Below are 20,225 nucleotides of genomic sequence, written 5' to 3' on the forward strand. Positions count from 1 at the left end.
CCCTTTATTCTGCCCTCCTTTGTCGAGGTTTCACGTTCACTAATAATTTAAGAAATCTCCCCGGACTTTGATGTAGCGCGCGCTACGTTCGATATTTGATTGAGGACGACTACGTTTCCCTTGCGAACGAATGGTCGCAAGGGTGAACGACATGCCTGTGAAAAGGAAGAAGGATTTCCCAAGTGCACGATTATCCTCGATGGCGTGATCTCGTCCACTTAAAAAGCCATCCCGTAAATGTTCCCCTGTCCCTAGAAAGAGAACCCCGTGCCCGTGTAACGCGAGGATATAATCAATATTGATGGTCTGAAAGATTAGAAAGACGTGGATAACACGGTGGTATTGATGAATGCGCACGCTTCGGGACAACCGTGTGTTGTCGAGAAAATATTGATTCGTTCTAACGCGACGTACGATCAGTCGCATGCTCCTCAAAATTTTATTTATATATATAATATGATTTTTCCTCCGAGCGTTAATGGAACTCACGATGCGGGAATGTAAATTTAAAAGAGAAACGATAGCTGCGCGTAACAACGCGCAGTTTGATCAATGCGGTCGTCTGTCAATATTGGCTACAATTGATTACAATGTCCTTTGATGATTATAATTGTTATGTATAAAATCACAAGTAATTAAACTTCTCACGGTAATTAAATTACTCACGATTACACATATGACGATTGATTATCGTTGATGATTGATTTGCCGATTGTTTTAGTGTGAGAGAATTTTCATCGATCAATTTTTATCGGCCGGATCACTCTCTGGACGATCACAGGGATGACAAGAGAGAAAGAAACAAACAGGACACAGTATGAAAATAAATTTACTTTTATTTCTATACAACGAAGCCTTTCTTACATACCGGTTGCACCAAACACACGTGTCTCGGATCCCGTCGCGTCATAACAGTCCACCTCCACGCACTCTTGTGTATGAACGCACGTAAAACCGCAAAAGTGCACTTAGGAACTTCATCTCTTCCTCGACGAGTCGCGATTGAAGTGCGTGCGCGCGTGTCTACGAAGGTGTATGTGTGTGTGTATGTGGGTGTGTGTATGTGTGCGCGTGTATGCGTGACACATCGGCGTGCCGTACAACGAAGTTAACGTTATTTCGGTCGCACGGCTAAAGCCTCTAAATGCGCGCTTTATTTTTAGGTACCGCTTATTCTTAGCGAATGTTGAACTTTAAACTACGTATCACATTGTCACCGTTCGTTTAATGCCCGTATCTACCAACGTCGATTAGACTTTAATCCGAGTTCAAATTCTCTACTCAGGCGAAGACTTCAACGCAGCTTAAGGTTTAATCGACATCGGTGGAGACGTGCACAACACGGAGAACGACTTCTCTCCAGCATCTTCCCTCCGCCGCGCAGTGTGCCGAGAAGATTTGGTGGACAAAATTCTGCCTACATCACAAATCTGCGTCGATTTTGGTGAAACTTTTTTTAAAATACTCGTGAATAGTTCTACTATAATGTCTCACTGCCAAAGATTTGAAAAAAGTAAACATAACTCCAAAAAATAACCCCAAACTCCATTACTTACCCTTAATTACCTCAAACTTTATAACACCATATTAGATTTGGTTTCCGGGTTTGAGCCACGTGGATTCATTTTTGTTTGATTCCGACGTTTCGCGAATATTTCAGCCCGCTTCATCAGGGAGGAACGACCCGGTGCTTAATACCGATTCATAAAACCATGGTCCGAAACTCCATCATTCCAAATCTTATAGTCCAATAACTCCTAAATCTGATTACCTACGAATTAAAAATCCCATAATCCTAAGCCCCAAACTCCATAGCCTCATAACGGGATTATGAAGTTTAGGATTATGGGGTTTTTAACTCGTGGGTAATCAGATTTAGGAGTTATTGGACTATAAGATTTGGAATAATGGAGTTTCAAACCATGATGTTATGAAGTTTGAGGTAATTATGGGTAACAGGTAATGGAGTTTGGGGTTACTTTTTTAAAATTTTTGGCAGTGAGATATTATATTATTGGGAGTGTGCATTAATTTTAAAGGATTTTCAAGAGATGGCGTAACTAGTACTATATCGTATCGGGCCATATTGTTGCTACCTTCATATCAAAACACCATCATGTGGCTTTAGTTTTCAGTGCGTGTCATTTTGCCGAAGTGTAAACAACATTGTTTTTTTGAGCATTGAATATGTCGAATTTTGTGCCAACAAAACGCAATTTGCGGGAAGCTTTGCTTTTTTGCTTCCATTTGAAGAAAAGTACTGCTGAAAGTCAACGAATGCTGTCGGAAGCTTATAGTGATTATACTCCATCGATTTCAACATGTAAGTACTGGTTTCAACGCTATAAAAAAGGTGATTTTGACACGGATGATAAGGAACGTCCAGGCCAGCCGAAAAAGTTTGAAGATGTGGAAGTGGAAGCTTTACTCGATCAAGACTCGAGTCAAATGCAAGAAGAACTTGCAGAATCATTAAATGTTGATCGATCAATGATTTCCAGACGTTTGAAGGCCATTGGAATGATTCAAAAGCAAGGAAATTGAGTGCCGTACGAGTTGAAGCCGAGGGACGTCGAAAGGCGCAAAATGACCTGTGAATTGTTGCTTCAAAGACACAGAAGAAAAAGTTTTTTGCATCGTATCGTGACGGATGATAAAAATGGATACGCTACGGTAATCTGAAGCGCAAAAAATCATGGTGCAGGCCAGGCGAACCATCAACATCGACGGTAAAGCCGAATATTCACGGTGCCAAGCTCATGCTCTGTATTTAGTGAAATTAGCTGGGTGTAATGTATTATAAACTGCTCCAACCCAACGAAACCAGCACTAGGGAACGCTACCAACAACAATTGATACAATTGAACCGAACATTGAAGCAAAAACGGCCAAGTTACGCGAAAAGACACGACAAAGTGATTTTCCAGCACGACAACGTTAGGCCACATGTTGCGAAACCGGTCAAGGAAACGTTAGAAGCGCTTAACTGGGATGTCCTACCACACCCGCTGTATTTTCCAGATATTGCTCCTTCCGATTACCACCTATTTCGATCGATAACTCATGGCCTGTCTGAGCAGCGCTTCCATTCTTATGAGGATACTAAAAAATGAGTCGATTCGTGGATAGCCTCAAAAGATCTGTCGTTCTTTCGATGTGAAATCCATCTATTACCAGAAAGATGAGAAAAAGTAGTGGCTAGCGATGGACAATATTTTGAATGATCAATTTGTAATCATTTTTTCACAATAAAGCCGTATTTTTACCAAAAAATCCCTTAAAATTAATGCATACTCCCAATAGAACTATTCACGAGTATTTTACAAAAAATTTCATCAAAATCGATGCAGATTTGTGATGTAGGCAGAATTTTGTCCACCAAATGTGCTTTTTGGCACACAATGCGCCGTCGCGATTGCAATGTTACTGCACGGTCCTTCACAAATCGCCGTTGCACTACGAGAATTTGTTCACAATGCCGCGGATACTCGTGTAAGTGCCCACGACCAGACCCAACGCTCCGATCAGCACCAAACACATGTTCTTCGCCAGCATGATCTTCTTCTCCCTGGGTCCCACGATCTTCCAGAAAGCGCATATCTGTATGATCGCCGGGAAAGCGAGGCCCAAGCCCGACAGGCAAAACGCGCCGAACAGCGAGATGAAGAGATCCAGCTCCGGTATCGTGATCGCCAGCACGACTGAAATAGATCGGCTAACATGAAATTTTCTCTTTTACCTTTCCCCGCGTCGCAGATACGTATAACATGATTACAAAACATAATTCAAGAAACATATTGTACCTGATATTTGAGATTTTATGTCTTATATTTAAGATCGTCCTAAGTTCATCTTTAGAATCACCGTAGCCAATGAGGCGATTCGCGTAGCATCTGCGGATGAACTAAAGACGATCTTAAAAGACGATCTTATTGATATAAGATTCGATTATGTGAATATATTGGAAGAAATATCGCAGAATATACAATGTAATAACGAGTTTCGCAAGAGAGAGACACGTCGTTGCTAAGAATATCTGCGGCTTGCTTTGAGCTCGAGTCAGGTGACACTCACAGGTGAGCAGAATCACAATAGTCCTGACCACATATTCCCAGACCAGCTTGAAGCGAACCAGCTTGAACTTGTCCATTGCGGGACCGATATACTCATTCCACGCGATGTCGATGGCGACGTAACATTGAATGGGATGAGTGAAGAAGATGGCGATGGCCAGGAGGATCTGCACCGCTTTGCCTAGCATCTCCTGGGTGGGCAGGCTGAGCGTGATGCTGCCGTCGATGTGGCTGCCATATCGTATGTACCCGAAGAATCCCATGGCGGCATACAGTACTATTATGATGCTCATGGAAGCGTTGAGAACGCCGAACGGCTTCATGAAGGATTTCGGTGTCTTCATCTCATTCTCCAACGGCATGATCTGAATGAACCACTCAGAATTGCAATTGTGCAATTTGCAATAGGTAACTCTGTTCTTTTGGGAATATCTTAATCTTCGCCATACTACTCTAGCGTTAATTAAAGGGACTAATTAAATTAAAAGCATTAATTAAACTGAAAGGTTTATTCCATTTATTCCACTACAGATTATGAAATTAAATATCGAAAATGCCGCTGACGGTATTCCTTCAGCGAGTGTCATTCAATATGCAAATTTAGCTTTATTATTTCGTTATTGTAATTTTGAAAAATTTTACGATAAAAATCACTAAAGAATTTTATAGCCGAGGAGTAGATTGACATTTTGCAGTAATTTATTACCCTATAATTTTATACGTGCTATTTATACTTTAGGAACTAAAATGTGCTATTAAAAAATTTCCTAGATTTCTAGCAAAATTTACTGTGCAATTTGCATAGTAAACTAGTCAGTTTGCTATTTTTGACAAGATAGAATGTCATTTATATTTCAGAAATTGAGATATATTATTAAAAAAATTTGTTGTATTTATAACGAAATGCTGTGCAATTTACATGATAAACTAGAAAATTAGCTATTTCTTAGCAAGATGTAACTTACTACAGATCTGCTTCTGCACTACTAGGGCCGTAGCAAAATTGAAAAGAATTTATTTAAGAAAATTATCGAATATTCTCTCCGTGTGCACTGAGAGAAAAGACTGGTAACTATAACAAACTGCATTTAGTTACAGAAATTCATTGAATTCTTAGTAACTAATACTAAATATGATAATAATTACCAAATATTTAATAGATCGGAAGTATGACGTAATTTCATTCACAATAACATCAATTAAATAATTTAGTAATAGTTACTTAATGTTAAATATTTAGTATGAAATATATTACAGTTATGAGCAGATATTTGATAATTGTTATGAAATTGTTATATCCCATGTAATAAAAAATTCAGTAGGTACGAGTTCTATTTTGTTACCAGTATAAAAAATTCATTCATTTGCAACTATTACATCGTTTCAATATCTATTATTACAGATGGTTGGTTGAACCTACCAAAAATTTTGTAACTACTACAAAATCGCTTATTTTGCTCAACTATTCAATAAGTTTTATTTACCAAATATATTCTGGAAGCAAATAAATTTTACTTCTGTCAAATAAATAATTTATTTTACAGAACTAAATTAATTAATAAGTATTGCCATAGCTTTGGCCCGCTATATTTACGTCTACCATTTAGTAATAGTAACCAAATTTTGATAATATTTACTAAATTCTTCTCTCAGTGTATCTGCAAATTTTATGTACTTTTATGTTTCAGCGGATTACTCACCACACCGATAGACTCAAGGGCGAAGAGGACGGTGCCGAAGAAGAGCGGGAAATTCTCGATTGCTCCGACCGACGCACGGCCCTCGAACGTCAACGGCTCCCGGAAGATGTAGTAGAGTATGATGGCGAAGCCAGTGAACATGAGGACATTCGCGAGCGTCGAGAACGGCGCCAGGAATTTCAAATTCCTGATGTAATTGACGAGGATTAAGGGCAACAGGATAATCACCATGTATACCTTCAAATCAATATCGACCCATGTCTCCAGCGCCTGAAAGATAGGAAAGAAAAAGTAATACTCTCTTTGTGTAATTGCTTCCTGTAATCGTGGACAGAGGCAGGAGATGAATTGCACTTGGCGATCACGTCGACCGCGAGTGTCATTCCATCCTTGTCCTTCACTTAAACAGAAATGTAACGATGTCCCGTGTCGATACGATCGCCAAGTGGAACGTATCCAAGGTGCTACGACTCGAGACTCAAGACCAGAAGAGCGACCTCTTTCTAGCTAGTCAAGAGATACGGGCTAGTCGTTTCTCGTCCAGTTTCTAAATAGTTAATGTCTAGTAAATCTTAGCTGGTAAAAACTGGCCGATTTCTGGATAGCGACCAGTTTTTTCTGAAAAGTTTTTCTACTTGGTCATTCTGCCGCGCGGTGCGTGCGACTTCTTCCTTGAATAAAATTACCGGCGATATTCGTCGCGTGACACAATCTATTAACACGTTAAATTGCCGAATTGATTAACACGTTGGTCAGTGGCGACCGTCACATTAAGCTACGCGTAAAGTACAGTATAATTAATAGCGTTGAGAGAATCGACTGTACGACCAACAGAACGCCGACGAAACGAGATGAAAAACGCGATGCGAGTCGAATCGCAATTATTCACCGTACTTTTAGCGATACTATCGTCGTCGAAGCGTTCACGCAATCAATAGGAATCGGCGATTCGACGTCTCGACGATTCGGCCACTTTTCGATGCCGGCGTGGCGATTAACGCCGCCGTCTCGCTCTCCCGCGTAAACAATGTTCTGTTGTGATGTAAGCGCGAACAGGTAAAACAGGTTGTAAAAATCGAAGCAAGCCGGAAGTAGAATGAATAGCTATAAATGGCTCTCAAGCGTAATCCACATTTTGCATAATACGTGCGAGTGTTCCGACGTCGTCTGTAGGACGCGCGTCACGATGCGGTTCATTTACTTTTCGCTAACGATAACGACACAATGTCGCGCGAAAATACAACGACGCCTATCATTCGCGGGATCATAATTGGTGGAGAGCGCGCGGTGATTGTTGACAGTGCATTATCTGTTACCTTCGTGTAGCAATAACGGAGTAAGGCGAGATATTTGGCACGCGCACAATGACGATGCACGCGAGATTGTGATATAACGAGAGTGTTTGTCCGAATGACGTCGTGTGCCACCTACTCTACATACCTGAATCAAAAACGCGGACCATTCTGAATGCGCGTCTATTGGCTGACAATCTCGACAATTTAACGCGACGCGACGCTTTGAAACGATAGAGTTTTTGATCTCGCGACGTTATATAATGAGCGACAGAGTTCACTCGATATTGGCCTTGAGATACAACGAACATCTTTTACGCATCGACACGATTTTCCATGTTTTTCCCATACACAGAAAATTATCATTCTACTTCTGAGAAGAGAGATCACACGATTTATTTTTTTTTTTTTTTCAATGATGGTTATCTACAGCCAAGAATATTCTTTCAATAATAGTCTTTAAATACAGGGTGTTGAAAAAAAAGGGTCACATATTTTGATAGCAGGTAGTATTGATCAAAACAAGAAGAAAAGTTCTAATTAACATGGGTCCTAAGACTAATATCTTCTAAGATACAAGCTATTTTGTTATTTGAGCTCTTTATTATTTTCTTATTAGTCGTGTCATCTTTAGAATGTAATGAACAAAGGAGTAGGGGAGAGTGGGGTACAATGGGGATATCTTTTTTCTAGGTGCCTTAAAAAATAAAAAATTAACAAAGAGAGATAAAGAAACAATTTTTATTTCAATATGAAATGTAATCATTTATCTTCCATGAAAAAACTGAAGTAAAGAAACTGAATGTATGATAACAAAATAAAAACTCTTTTTTTACAAAAAACAAAAAATTTTAATGCTGACTCAGCATTAGAGGAGGTGCTCTATGTGATTGCCATTCACTCTCACGCATGTTTCTCTCTCTTTGTTAATTTTTTATTTTTTAAGGCACAAAATATGTGATCCTTTTTTTTCAACACCCTGTATATAAAAGTCAAAAATTTCAAAAAAGCTCATTATCATGTATTGAAAAGTAGACTTTATCCCCTCTTTTATAAGAAAATATTATATATTTTATAAAAGATTTCTTTCCACATAAAAATATTTATAAAAATACTTGAAAACTTATTTGTGAGATATAAAGTCTATTTTTATGAACAATCGATATATAGTCTATTCTAAAACTATTCTCTATAAGAAAATTCTATAAAAGTATTCATAAAAATACTATATAATTGTATTGGAGAGAAAAAATTGTGTGGATCGACTCTACGTAGTGAGCAAAGCGAATTTTTCTTTTAACTTGATATTCTTGATTGAAATGTCGAACCCTCTAGAATTCAGAATGTATTCTGAACAAATTTAACGCTTATGATGAACTTACGATAGACTCGTGGATTTAGGAACTTATGAAATACTTGAAACAAGTAACAATTACTTGAACACAGTATATATTTTTCTGTATGCACTCGCTGCACACAGGTAAAATTATTTCCGGCGGAAAATAACGAGTAGCCTCTCGTGAAGTATCGCGTTTGCAGATTGAATTACGGCCCGTGATTCAAGCGTTCGCGTTGAAAGCTGGTTTCTTCCGTGCATCTCTCCTTCTCTCGTTCTCTTTTGTAGCCTAACCGAGGAGTTGTATTGAACGTTCGGCGTTGTACGTAATTTATGACAAATTTATGTTAAACAGTACGGCGTGTGTCGCGTAAAAAAAGGGATGAAATCGCTAAAATACTCTAACAAGTCCTTGGACATATAACGAAGTCGCTCAAATCTGTTAATACGTCTAATTACATTGACGACCGCGTGCGGACAAGAAAGAAGCATAATCGACACTTTTGTGTCGTTTGTCGTGCGAAAACGTTTTAACTCGCAATTAAATAGCGCTGTTCTCGAGGCACGCGCACACACGACATACATACCGTGTTTCTTTTTTTTTTCTTCGTCATTGCGGTCTCGGTCATCACCTTCTCTCTCTTTCTCTCTCTCTTTCTCTTTCTCATACGCGTGTCCTCGAACGAGAACTTTATGTTCTGTCATAATGTATCTCCGTTTACGACACGCACAATCATGTAGCACGCATCTGAAAGCATAATGACGCTCCGTTGATATTATTTCCGCTCATCTTCGCATTCATTCGGAATTGCATTGAAAATTGAGTCGCGCACAAGATTGACGAAAGAATCCAGACGGCACAAATGTCCAAAATCGAGTCATAAAACGTCTTTAAGGCAACTTTAAAACATCTTTAAGACAATACTTTATAAACTTATCTTAAAGACAACTTAAAGACGTCTTATGTCCCACTTTTAGACATTGTGCTAAGTGAATCTGGAAGTGTAGAAATTAAGCGCAAAACGCGTTGGGCGAATATTTTAGACTGTTCAACGGGGGTCACTTTTGCACCGCTGAAACCACATTTACTGAAGAGATGCGTCTGTTATTTTTGTCAATAATATTATTGTCAATAATATTTTATTGTTGTCAATAATACAAAAGTGTTGAGTAGAAGCCGACTTAAAAGCTTGTGTATATGCAATATCAGTCGCACTACATATTATTCACAAAAAACGCCCTCTTTTTCTCTCTCTCTCTTCCCGTTAAGGGCATTGATTTCTCTCAACGAGTGTCAATCTTCGAATAATTCCAAATAAACATGAACATGAGTGAGAAAGTTTTACGATACGTGCGTCATTGTATCTCACAGATTCTGTGTCGGTCTGTACAGACGGATAGGAAGCGCGCAGCATTTTTTAATAAATTTTTTAATTAATTAATTAATTTTTTTAATTAATTTGTCTACGAGCAAATTTAGTCGAGTGTGAGGATTATATATTCGTTTGCTCATTTTCTTCATCTATCACAGTCAATTTTGATAAAAAGTGTGTCTGGCCTTAATCTGAATGGACGCCACAGAGAGACATTCTTTCACAATGAGCGAAAAAAAAGAAAGAGAAAAATGAAAGAAGAAAAACAAGTTCTCCCGCAATAAGTGGCTAAATTTCTCACAAATAGTTCAAATAAAAATTCTGTGACTCTGTCGTTTATGTTGATTGAATTCCCATTTTCAAAACATACGCGATATCGCAGTGTTAGCTAATGACTAATCTATTTTAACTAATTTCTCGTATCTGGATAATTTCCGCTATGACTGCAAGACCACTTATTTGAGCGCGCCGCGGGGAACGTTTTTATTTTGATTCCCATCCGATGCAACGGGATTCTATTTTCGTGAACTGTTCGCGCGTATCATCGCGCTGTCGATCTGAATTTCTAATTTTTAATTTCGTAAATATTTAGCTGATTTGGCGTCGTTGTCCGTCGCATCTGATTAACGATAGCCGTTACGTAACGCATAATTTCGCATAACTCTACCCTCGTGTCTTTAGCTACGCTTTGATTCCAAGGGCAAGCGGAAATGGGCGCGTTACCATCGTTTAACGCGTCTCGTTTATCGCCGGCCGATCTAGCCTTCGTCTTACGTAAGATCGGTACAGTGACGACGCGCGATCAATTAAACGCACCCTTGAGAGCTAACGTGTGCCCGCGTCGTGGGACTGAATTGTTTCTTTCGCACGAAGGGTCGATGTGGGTCGGCTTCCAGTGCGAGCCAATTCGCGACAAACGTCCATTTCCCGACGATCCGAAGTGGGATCGTTAATTAACTGCCATGAGCTGTGTATGGAGCGAATATTATATTTACTTTTTTCTCTTTTATAAATTCTTTTTATTTTACTATTTCTCTACGCTGGGAAAAATGTCTAAAAATTAAAAAAAAATATTTTGTCGGATAGATATTAAAAAGACATATTTTCTTAAATTCAAATTTTTTTCGTTCTAATGAAATAATTATTATCATGAAAATCAACAGTTCTAGGAAAATATGTATCTTCTTTGAAGAAACTTTTTTCTCAGTACGTAAAATTATGTACATTAACAAGTAAATATGTTATTAAAACCCAACGAATAAATATTTTCTTACTTTTTAGATATTTTTTCTGCGTGCAGGAATAGACTGTCGCGAAATGTAAGGATAATTAATCACAGCTGGATGTCAGTCTACTCCTACAAGATCCTATAGCGATTCTTACTAGGAAATTCTCTCCGTGTAGACACCAGTTAATTGTCTCCGTTCGAGTGGAAGATGCATATTTGCGTTCTCGAGGAAAGGCGCGCTAACATTGGCGTGCACGTGTACAGTGCGAGAAATAGAAAGCGTAACTCTAGCGTGACTCAAGTGCGATCCACCTTGAGAAGTCGTCCATTTAGGGAATCGTTGTCCCTAATTCTCATTTTGTCTCGTGAGCGACGATATGACAATCCCCGCTTCGCGATTCACTCGATCTTTTTATCTCCTTTAGTATAAGAGATCGTCGGAAAATTGTACGAGGCACGAACAAGCGAGTTCGTCATTTGTTGCATAAATAAACGACGTGTTGCTTATGACAAATGATAGCGCAAATGACGAAACACTCGATAATAGTAGTTTTGACTGTAATTTATTACACTTGACAAGATTGTGGCGATAAACAACAGTTGTGAAAAAAAATATAATTATGGAAACACGTAATGTGAAAACGAGTATTGTGAACAACTCGATTCAAAATGTTGAAGCGAAATGCATCTTCTCCATGAAATTCCCAGCAAATTTCGAACACATGAAAATCCAAGGCGGAAATGGTATTTTAACGTCGCGATGCGTCGTCGGGATCTTGGGATCTCACTTAAGACCGTTTATCAGCGAGCCAGTCACCGGGATTGTTACGTAACGCGCATTAAACCGTATCAATGCTAGAGCAATAACCCACCGCGGAGACTTCCGGATGGGAATAATTCGTCAGACGCATTTACGACAGCCGCGATTACGCGCGAGCGTGCGAGCGATTCATAACGCGGCTCCATAAAAGCCAGATTAACCGACTCTTCGTCCTCCTCTTCTTCTTCGCAAGTCTTTCAAATAATTGCAATTACCAGCAATATATGCAGCATTATCAAAGTCCCTCAATCGTTCACGAGGCTTTCCTCGCGCGAACGTCGCGTTTGACGATGACAAAAAGTTATCTTTATCGTAATTCCCTCTCCACCTAACCAATAACTTGGAGCAATTATCGACTAACGCTTCGACATTTTTCCACGTTCCTTTACATAATTATTACGCTCGCCGTGAACAACAGAAGAAAGAGACAGAACGCGCGTGCGACGTTATATAAACCGTTTGTGTGTGTTTGGACATCTTCCTTCTTCTCGTCCCTTTCAAACTTTCCACTCTCCGTGGAAAAAGGAAAAAGAGAAGCTCTCCCGCTGGCGATATCTGCCTGATATCTGTCAACAGACGTGCTCGAGGAAATTTCGCGTTATCACGGTATTTATTCGACTCTGAGTTAATGCACAAACTTAGACAACATAATGTCCAAAATCGGGACATAAGACGTCTTAAAAATAGTTTTTAAGACGCCTTAAAGACATTTATACGTAGAGTAAGCGAACCTATTTCGGAACAGCACCTATTTCGAAATACTTTAATTTTTTTCCTATATTAGCCGTCAAATAATATCAAATTTTCATGTTAGTAACAAAGAACATGTTCTTTATGTGCATTAATCTCCTCAGAATCGAATAAACACCACGATAACGCGAAATTTCCTCGAGTACGCCCGTTGACAGATATCAGGCAGATATCGCCAACGGGAGAGCTTCTCTTTTTCCTTTTTCCGCGGAGAGTGGAAAGTTTGAAAGGGACGAGAAGAAGGAAAATGTCCAGAACATGTTCTTTGTTACTAACATGAAAATTTGATATTATTTGACGGCTAATACAGGAAAAAAATTAAAGTGTTTCGAAATAGGTTCGCTTACTCTAAATCGTCTGAAAGACATCTTAAAGATGTCTTTAAAATGTCTTTAAGATGTCTTTAAGATGATCTTTAAGACGTATATTATGTTGTCCGGGAACTTTGTGCGCAACATACGGCTCCGTTCACTCCGCATCCGACCCTGAGAAACCCAGATTCGAACGGACGATTGACAAGCAGCAACGCGATCGGCTTTACGTGAACACACCGACGACGTTGCATCCACATATGCGCGCACGCACGCACACACACGCACGCTCTCTACATACTTGCCGTAATAACATATGTCGTAACGATAGTTAACTATCTATTACATTGCGTACTACGCAACGCCTTCCCAATGCTCGGCTTAAGCCGACGTCCACATAAGACCTAGCGCCGTTTTCTGTTGCAACGCTGTGTAGTCTCGTGGTACATTTCACATGCTACATTTCGCACACATTGTCCGCATGAAGGAATCAGTGCCGTTGCAAGTGAGAACGTACGAAAGTCCTTTCTTCCCGTTCTTTGTTTTACGCATATTCTTACGAGGCGAGTCAAGGTGGCACTAAATAAAAACTGATCTTGCAGTCATAACGAATATTATTTAACTGCACTGTTGGAAAAGTTAATTAAAAATAATAGCATTTTTGTAAGTAAATTTAAGAATTTGATATTAAAATTAATAATAGTGAAGATTTTCACAACATTAAGATTATTAGTTATAAATTAGAGAGTTATAATATTTCTTATTTCTCATGAAATCTAATCTTTTCTATCTTATATTCTATGGTTTCTTATTAAATTATATATTAAATTGTGAAACATCGTAACACGTTATGATATGTTAGAATAATTTTTCTAATATATCATAAATACGAAGCTGTTTCGGTCACGTAGCCTGAAAGATTCAGCTTGTAAAGCATCGTGGCCTTTATCGAAATTTCAACGGAGTTATCCAGAAGTCTCTTAATCAATTCTAATTATGATTTTTCCTAACTATATCTTATTAAATATGATATTAATTTTACTATTACTTTTTTATAACATAGTTATGTAAAAAAAACTTTATATTCCAGTCATTAAATTTAATACGAAGTTTTCTAACAATGTAAGAGAAATTGGCTGGGGAGGATAGTTGACTGGATAACACTGCGATATCGCGTATGTTTCGTTTTAACCATATAGATGACAGATACATTTGATAGGAATTTCTGTCTGAGCCATCTGTGAAATTTAGTAAGAAAATCTCTCTGTCCATCTGGATTAAAGTCGCACTTCTCATAAAAAGAAACTGTGCTAGATAAAGGAGACTAGCAGCGAGAGACAAACGGATATGTAGTCCTAATACTCACGTAAATTGAATAATTTTAGCCGATCGTTGAAATCGCTGTTGATTTTTCCGCATACTCAACTGAGAAACACGTTTCGATAAAAAGCACGAATTTATGTCTCGAGACCACGCGGTTTCTTTCGCAGGATTACTCCAATCGTGCAATTAGGTGGATCTACCTTAAAGCGTGACGGCAGTTTCACAAGCGAGTGCTCGAATTAGTTCCGTGACGAATCGGAGAAAAGATTCTGTTGTACATTGTGAAAAAAATATTTATGAAATAATTGAAAGTCAGTATTTATTTGGTGGCTACTGACAGCATATTTATGCAAACATGAAATATTTCTCCAACATGAGAAAGTATATATTTTCGAGAAACCTTCAGAAAATCTTAGCTTTTTATGAAAGCACTTGTTTATTTAAATAAGAGCACGGATCCTCGTGTGAACAACACCTAAGTCGACGTTTTTTTCGCGACTTGCAGGCGGTTCTTACTCCGCTCGATCTTGTACGCGTGATAAGACTCCGTTCGCCCGCGCGCAATCGCGAGTCTCGTGTGACCGCGGTGAGACAGTGAAAATCCCGTGATAAATCATGCCGCGCTGAGATCCGAGACGCTGAATAGGAATATGGGACAAATAAGGTCGGCTAACGAGCACTCCGTGTGAATTCGCACGCAATTTCCGTAATCCGCGGCGCGACACACCTCTTATCTTGACTATATCGCAAACTGCCGAGTCTCGTACGCTTCATCGGAGAAAGAGGACAAAACGAGCGAGAAACATCATCCTCCTCGTCGCAGAAGGTGGACTCGCGCGTGGGTGAGAGCGATGATGGCGATTGTATCGTCGAAAATGTCGATGACCGGCCGCCTGCGCCGGCCGCAATCACCTTGACTGAGCCGCGCGCGCATTAATTACACGGTGACTGTCCGCTCGCGAATTCCCGCGGCGTATTTCCCTGACCTAGATTGCTCCCTTTTGCTACCTACGTGGTATACTCTAATGTCGCTACATACACGCGGCGCGTGTACGCGATGTACGCGGATTGAGCGCGGGCGCGAGAAACCCTCCAAGTCGCACATTTCAACCGGGAGTACGGCAAAGATCGCGATAAAGGTCCGTTGACTCGCGCCGTTGACGTTCGCTCATGACGTATGCCACGAGTTGAAAGTGGCAGGTACGCCGCGGACTACTCACCAGGTGCAGATTGCTGGCGATGAACACTATATAGACGCAGCAAGTGCCCATCTGATATATCAGTAGGAAGACGTTCACTATGTGACTGTGAACAGAGAAGGTCGGCGATCATTAGGAATCATTGATTCGCGAGACACTTGGACGAAATGTGATCTCAGCCTTAGCGATATCCTCTTGCATTGGCCTCGCGAGGATCCTCTGGGACCCAGAGATTTCAACACCCAAAGACTTTCAGTCGTTACACACAGAGAAATACGTGCTGCAGTAAGGCATGGAAAATGGAAATAATTATTTCGCTTACTCCCTTACTCCCGCTCCTTACTTCAGCTCTTACTACTTAATTCAGGCTTACTCCATGTGATGTATACGGGCAAACTTTTATTGAAGTAAGGGAGTAAGCGAAATAATTATTTCCATTTCGTCTTACTCCTACTCCTTACTACATCTATTGTAAGATCGGGCCTAAATGCTACTTGACTCAGGTTTTTACATCCGCGAATCTATTACAAGCTCATCGAAGCATCGAATTTATTCAAAACATGTTCTGAGTCCTAGTAAGCTTAGCATTTCAATCAAGAATACTAAATTAAACGAAAAATTCGGTTTGTCCAACGTGTAAAGTGGGGAACTAACTTCTTCTTTGATAAAGTTTTATAATAATTTTTTTGGAGAGCTAAACTCTCCCTTTGGGTGTATATATGATAATGAGTTTTTCTCAAATTTGTGACGAATAATATTTTAAAACTAACTTTTTTCCTTTCGAATCAAGAGGAATAGCTTTACTTGAAACAGATTCTCTTGCCAGAAGAAATTTTTGTCAATAACAAGATTTATAGTATAGACATGAAGCAAAATCTTACTAACTTTAGGAATGCTCAGAACATTTTTCTCTTAGTTTTAAAAAAATCCTCGGAACATTTTTCTCTTAGTTTTAGAAAAATCCTCTTGAAGCTATATATAAGAGGATTCCGTTAACGAATGAGATTATATTTTTTTGGTCGCGATGAGAGCCAATACAACTTGATCGAGTAATTTATGTAGCTTGATTAGAAGCTCTAATTAAAAAAGCGACGATTTAGCACAAATTCTCCCTTCGCATGAACGAGCGAGCGAGTCACCATTATTACTGTCGCGGTCGATTCCGCGAATACGCGTCCCCGTTATGTATCAGTGAAAGTATCGCGCCGACGACGCGCAATTAACGACGCTTGTAATCGCGAATACAAAGTACTCACCTGGAGGCTCTGGAGAACGGCCTGAGCCACATCGGTCCTTCCTCCAGCGCGACTTCCGCAGTCGCCGGATACGACATGGACGGTATCTGCCGCCTCTTGCACAGCTCGTATTCCGACCGCACGAGGATTCGCATGCAGTACGTACAAAACACTCCTATGACGAACGTGGCGATCAGGCCGACGATGTAGCCCGCGTTAAAAAAGGCCCTCGGCATCGCGAGGATCCCTGTGCCGAGACTGCCCTTCAACAGGTGCAGCATCGTCTCCGCGTCGCTGAAAAAAAGCCGGTTGACCAATCGTTGCGGAGAAATCGGAAATTCGCGGCTAGATTTGAATAATTATAAGGCAGATTGCGAAGCGACCCAGGTAGACTTTCACGATTATTTCATGATGAGAAAAAAAATATATACAGGTTGTCCCGTATCACCTTCACAATCTCTCGTGAGGACGTAGAGCGGATTGGATGAACGCAAAAGTCCTATACCGTTTTGCGATATTCTCAATAATAATCGAGATATTAATTAAAAAAGATTGGTGAATGACAATGCGCGATATGGTAGAGGAGCTGCAATTGCGCCGTCTACCGTTGTATACTTGTACATTAAGTCAAGCTGAACAAAAAAGTCCTCTACCATTTTGCAAATAACAACATAGGTTTTTAGATATTGATTAAAGAAAATTTATGCATTATAGTACACAATCATGTAACAATTTTCTTTGATTAATATCTAAAAATCTATGTTGTTATTTGCAAAATGGTAGAAGACTTTTTTGTTCAGTTTGACTTAATGTACAAGTATAGATGGCGCAATTGCAGCTCATCTACCATATCGCGCATTATCATTCACCAATCTTTTTTAATTAATATCTCAACTATTATTGAGAATATCGCAAAACGGTATGGGACTTTTGTGTTCATCTCAATCCGCTCTACGTTCTCACGAGAGTTTGTGAAGATGATACGGGATATCCTGTATATATGTACACTATAAAAACTGATGTGTTAAATTTAACACGCTTCATGTATCTCAAATCATCCACTCTCATTTATGTGTAAATTTAACACAAAACGAATGTGTTAAAAAGTAACACGCATAATATGGGAAAAATTATCACGAGAATTTAACTCTTGAATATCGTTAGGAATCACAGGTTGTGTTAAATTGACATATTTAATATGTCATACATAGATTATGTCAATTTAATATTCTCATTTCATCAAAACCGTAGATTAATACTTTTCCCAGATGTTAAAGTAACGTTTTATTTTAGTTAATTTAATATTATACATATGTCAATTTAATACAAACTGTGATTCCTGCCGGTATTCAAGTGTTAAATTCTTAATTTCCTAATTTTTTACATATTATGCGTGTTACTTTTTATTACATTTGTTTTGTGTTAAATTTACACATAAATGAGTGGATGATTTGGGACACATAAATTTAACACATCAGTTTTTATATTGTATCAGTTTTTATATTGTGTAATCATGTGTGTATGTAATCGTGTGTGTGTGTGTGTGTGTGTGACCTTTTTAATAATTCATATACGCGGCAATTGTACTTTATAATTTGATTTAATTTAATTTGATTTAATTGCATCTCGATAATTCACACGATTCAATAGTTGCGACAGTCAGGCGCGCGGAAAATTCTTTGGATTTTCACCAGCAAGACGAATTGTCCGACCGGAGGTTGGACGTAGGAAATTACGCTAATTAAGACGTTTAGCGCGAAACGTGCGCTGCATGATCAAGTTTCGCACGCGAAGAAAGTGCCGCGCGTTACGTCGTGCTTCTGGTCGTCTCGAATCGCGCATTAAAGCCTTCTGTTTCAGTCAGTTGTTCGGGTTTGCTCGCAGATTGGATTCTTCCCCGATAAATCACGGCTAAACGATTGCATTAAACAAAAACGAGATAACGCATTTGCGCGTTGTAAACATCAATCGAGAGATTTAAACTTCACTTTTCGAGTACATGTTAAACAAATTATTATTATCGTAGGAATCGGGAACGATTATTATTATCGTAAGTTATCGGGAACGATAAAAAAGAATAAAAAGCACGCTAATATTGATATCGCCGCGACCGTAAACTTATTTTCTTTTGACGTAGGAATTTATAATAGCAGACGACGTACCGATGTCTCGAGTGTTCTATTATTTTTATACGCAATTACCACACTTCTTCTTGTCGGAAAAATTATTTAATTTTTATCTTTAAGTTATTAAGATACCAACAAATTTAATATAGCCGATCTATATATAATTACTGTATACATACGGCGAATTAATACGAATCACATATATCGACAGGGCACTTACGTAGTCGGATGCTCCACCACTCTGTAATTATAGGGATCATAATCGGTGTTCTGCTCGTGCGCGCTTTTTTTCTTTTCCTCCATCTCCAGAATGTAGGAACGTTTCGCGTCGTGACTGCGAAAATTTATTATGCTTGTTAGACGAATATCAATTTCTAAAAGAGTCGGACGCTTAAGTTTTTAAAAATACTGAGAACTGTTATATAAGTGACGAGGCAAATTTGTCACTGAGAGAGAAATGTTTGTATTATTTGTAACTGTAATCATACAGAAAAATTATTATAAATTATGATCAAAATAATCATCTCATAGTCAATTGTAATATAATTGTTAATGATACTATATGCATGCGTGATATTATATGCATGCTACTATTTTCGTGTTGGAATATAAACTAAAAATATAGTTGGAGTCCAATTGGGATCAACTGGACTTAAATCATATTTTTTTATTGTTTCAACACGAAGATAGTAGTATTAGAAAACGTATAAGAATATTATCACTAAAAGTATAGTGTAATTAACTAAAAAATTGTTGTCTTAATAATTTATAATAATTATTATTCTATATGAGATCATAGTTACAAATATCAAGCGTATTTCTCTCAATGTTTAAACGTCCGTTTCAAAATTGAATTACATGTCTCACTTGACTTCTCATTCAGATATGCGATAATATCGTCTTAGATGTTAGATAATTTTTAATAAGTACATCATATTTGATTAAATCAAAACTGTCAACTATTTTTGATATATTTACAAAACAAACTAAATGTATCGAAATGTACTCACTCATTTTGGTATCCTTTGGTCGATACTCTTCTCGAGTCCTGGAGAACATCCTGCGAGAATAAAAGAAAAGTTATACAAGGCAATAAAAGACAGACGATGCAAGGTAAAAGTATTAATTTCCGAACATGTATCTAATCGTGGACATTTTTATCGTTTTGATTTTTAAATGCGAATATTTAAACTTAGAATGTATGCATACATATTTTACGTTGAAACTTTAAATATTCGTATTTAAAGATAAAAAATAAAAAGTCCAGGATTACATGTTCAAGATCCAGACACATATCCGACAATTTGTACTTTTACTTTATGTAAGACATTTCATACGAGACTTGATTCTCATACTGAGAGAAATTCTGATCGGTTGATCTAACTAAAATTACAATTATTTTTAACCCCAATCATATTTTTTGTAGTAACATGCATATATATGAGCATTATTATTACCA

General features: G+C 38.5%; 1 protein-coding gene across 2 annotated transcripts in view; it reads right to left on the minus strand.

Moving 5' to 3' along the window:
* Nucleotides 1–3,003: 3,003 nt before the first annotated feature.
* Nucleotides 3,004–20,225, minus strand: part of LOC116844929 (proton-coupled amino acid transporter-like protein CG1139) — a 31,681-nt gene continuing 14,459 nt past the window's right edge. Inside the window, exons 1-7 of one of the 2 annotated variants that reach the window (XM_032817114.1) lie at nucleotides 19,777–19,960; nucleotides 18,987–19,100; nucleotides 16,662–16,934; nucleotides 15,427–15,511; nucleotides 5,774–6,043; nucleotides 4,075–4,438; nucleotides 3,004–3,701 (exon numbers count right to left, since the gene is read on the minus strand). In XM_032817114.1, the coding sequence (XP_032673005.1) occupies nucleotides 3,457–3,701; nucleotides 4,075–4,438; nucleotides 5,774–6,043; nucleotides 15,427–15,511; nucleotides 16,662–16,934; nucleotides 18,987–19,069 (1,320 nt within the window). In that variant the 5' untranslated portion in view covers nucleotides 19,070–19,100; nucleotides 19,777–19,960 and the 3' untranslated portion in view covers nucleotides 3,004–3,456. Of the gene's footprint in view, nucleotides 3,702–4,074; nucleotides 4,439–5,773; nucleotides 6,044–15,426; nucleotides 15,512–16,661; nucleotides 16,935–18,986; nucleotides 19,101–19,776; nucleotides 19,961–20,225 lie in introns of those variants that run through there. The other variant, XM_032817105.1, reaches the window with a different exon arrangement.

The sequence above is a fragment of the Odontomachus brunneus genome, unplaced genomic scaffold (assembly GCF_010583005.1).
Source record: "Odontomachus brunneus isolate Ranch 3 - 2012 unplaced genomic scaffold, Obru_v1 Obru_scaffold_004, whole genome shotgun sequence".
NCBI lineage: Eukaryota > Metazoa > Arthropoda > Insecta > Hymenoptera > Formicidae > Odontomachus > Odontomachus brunneus.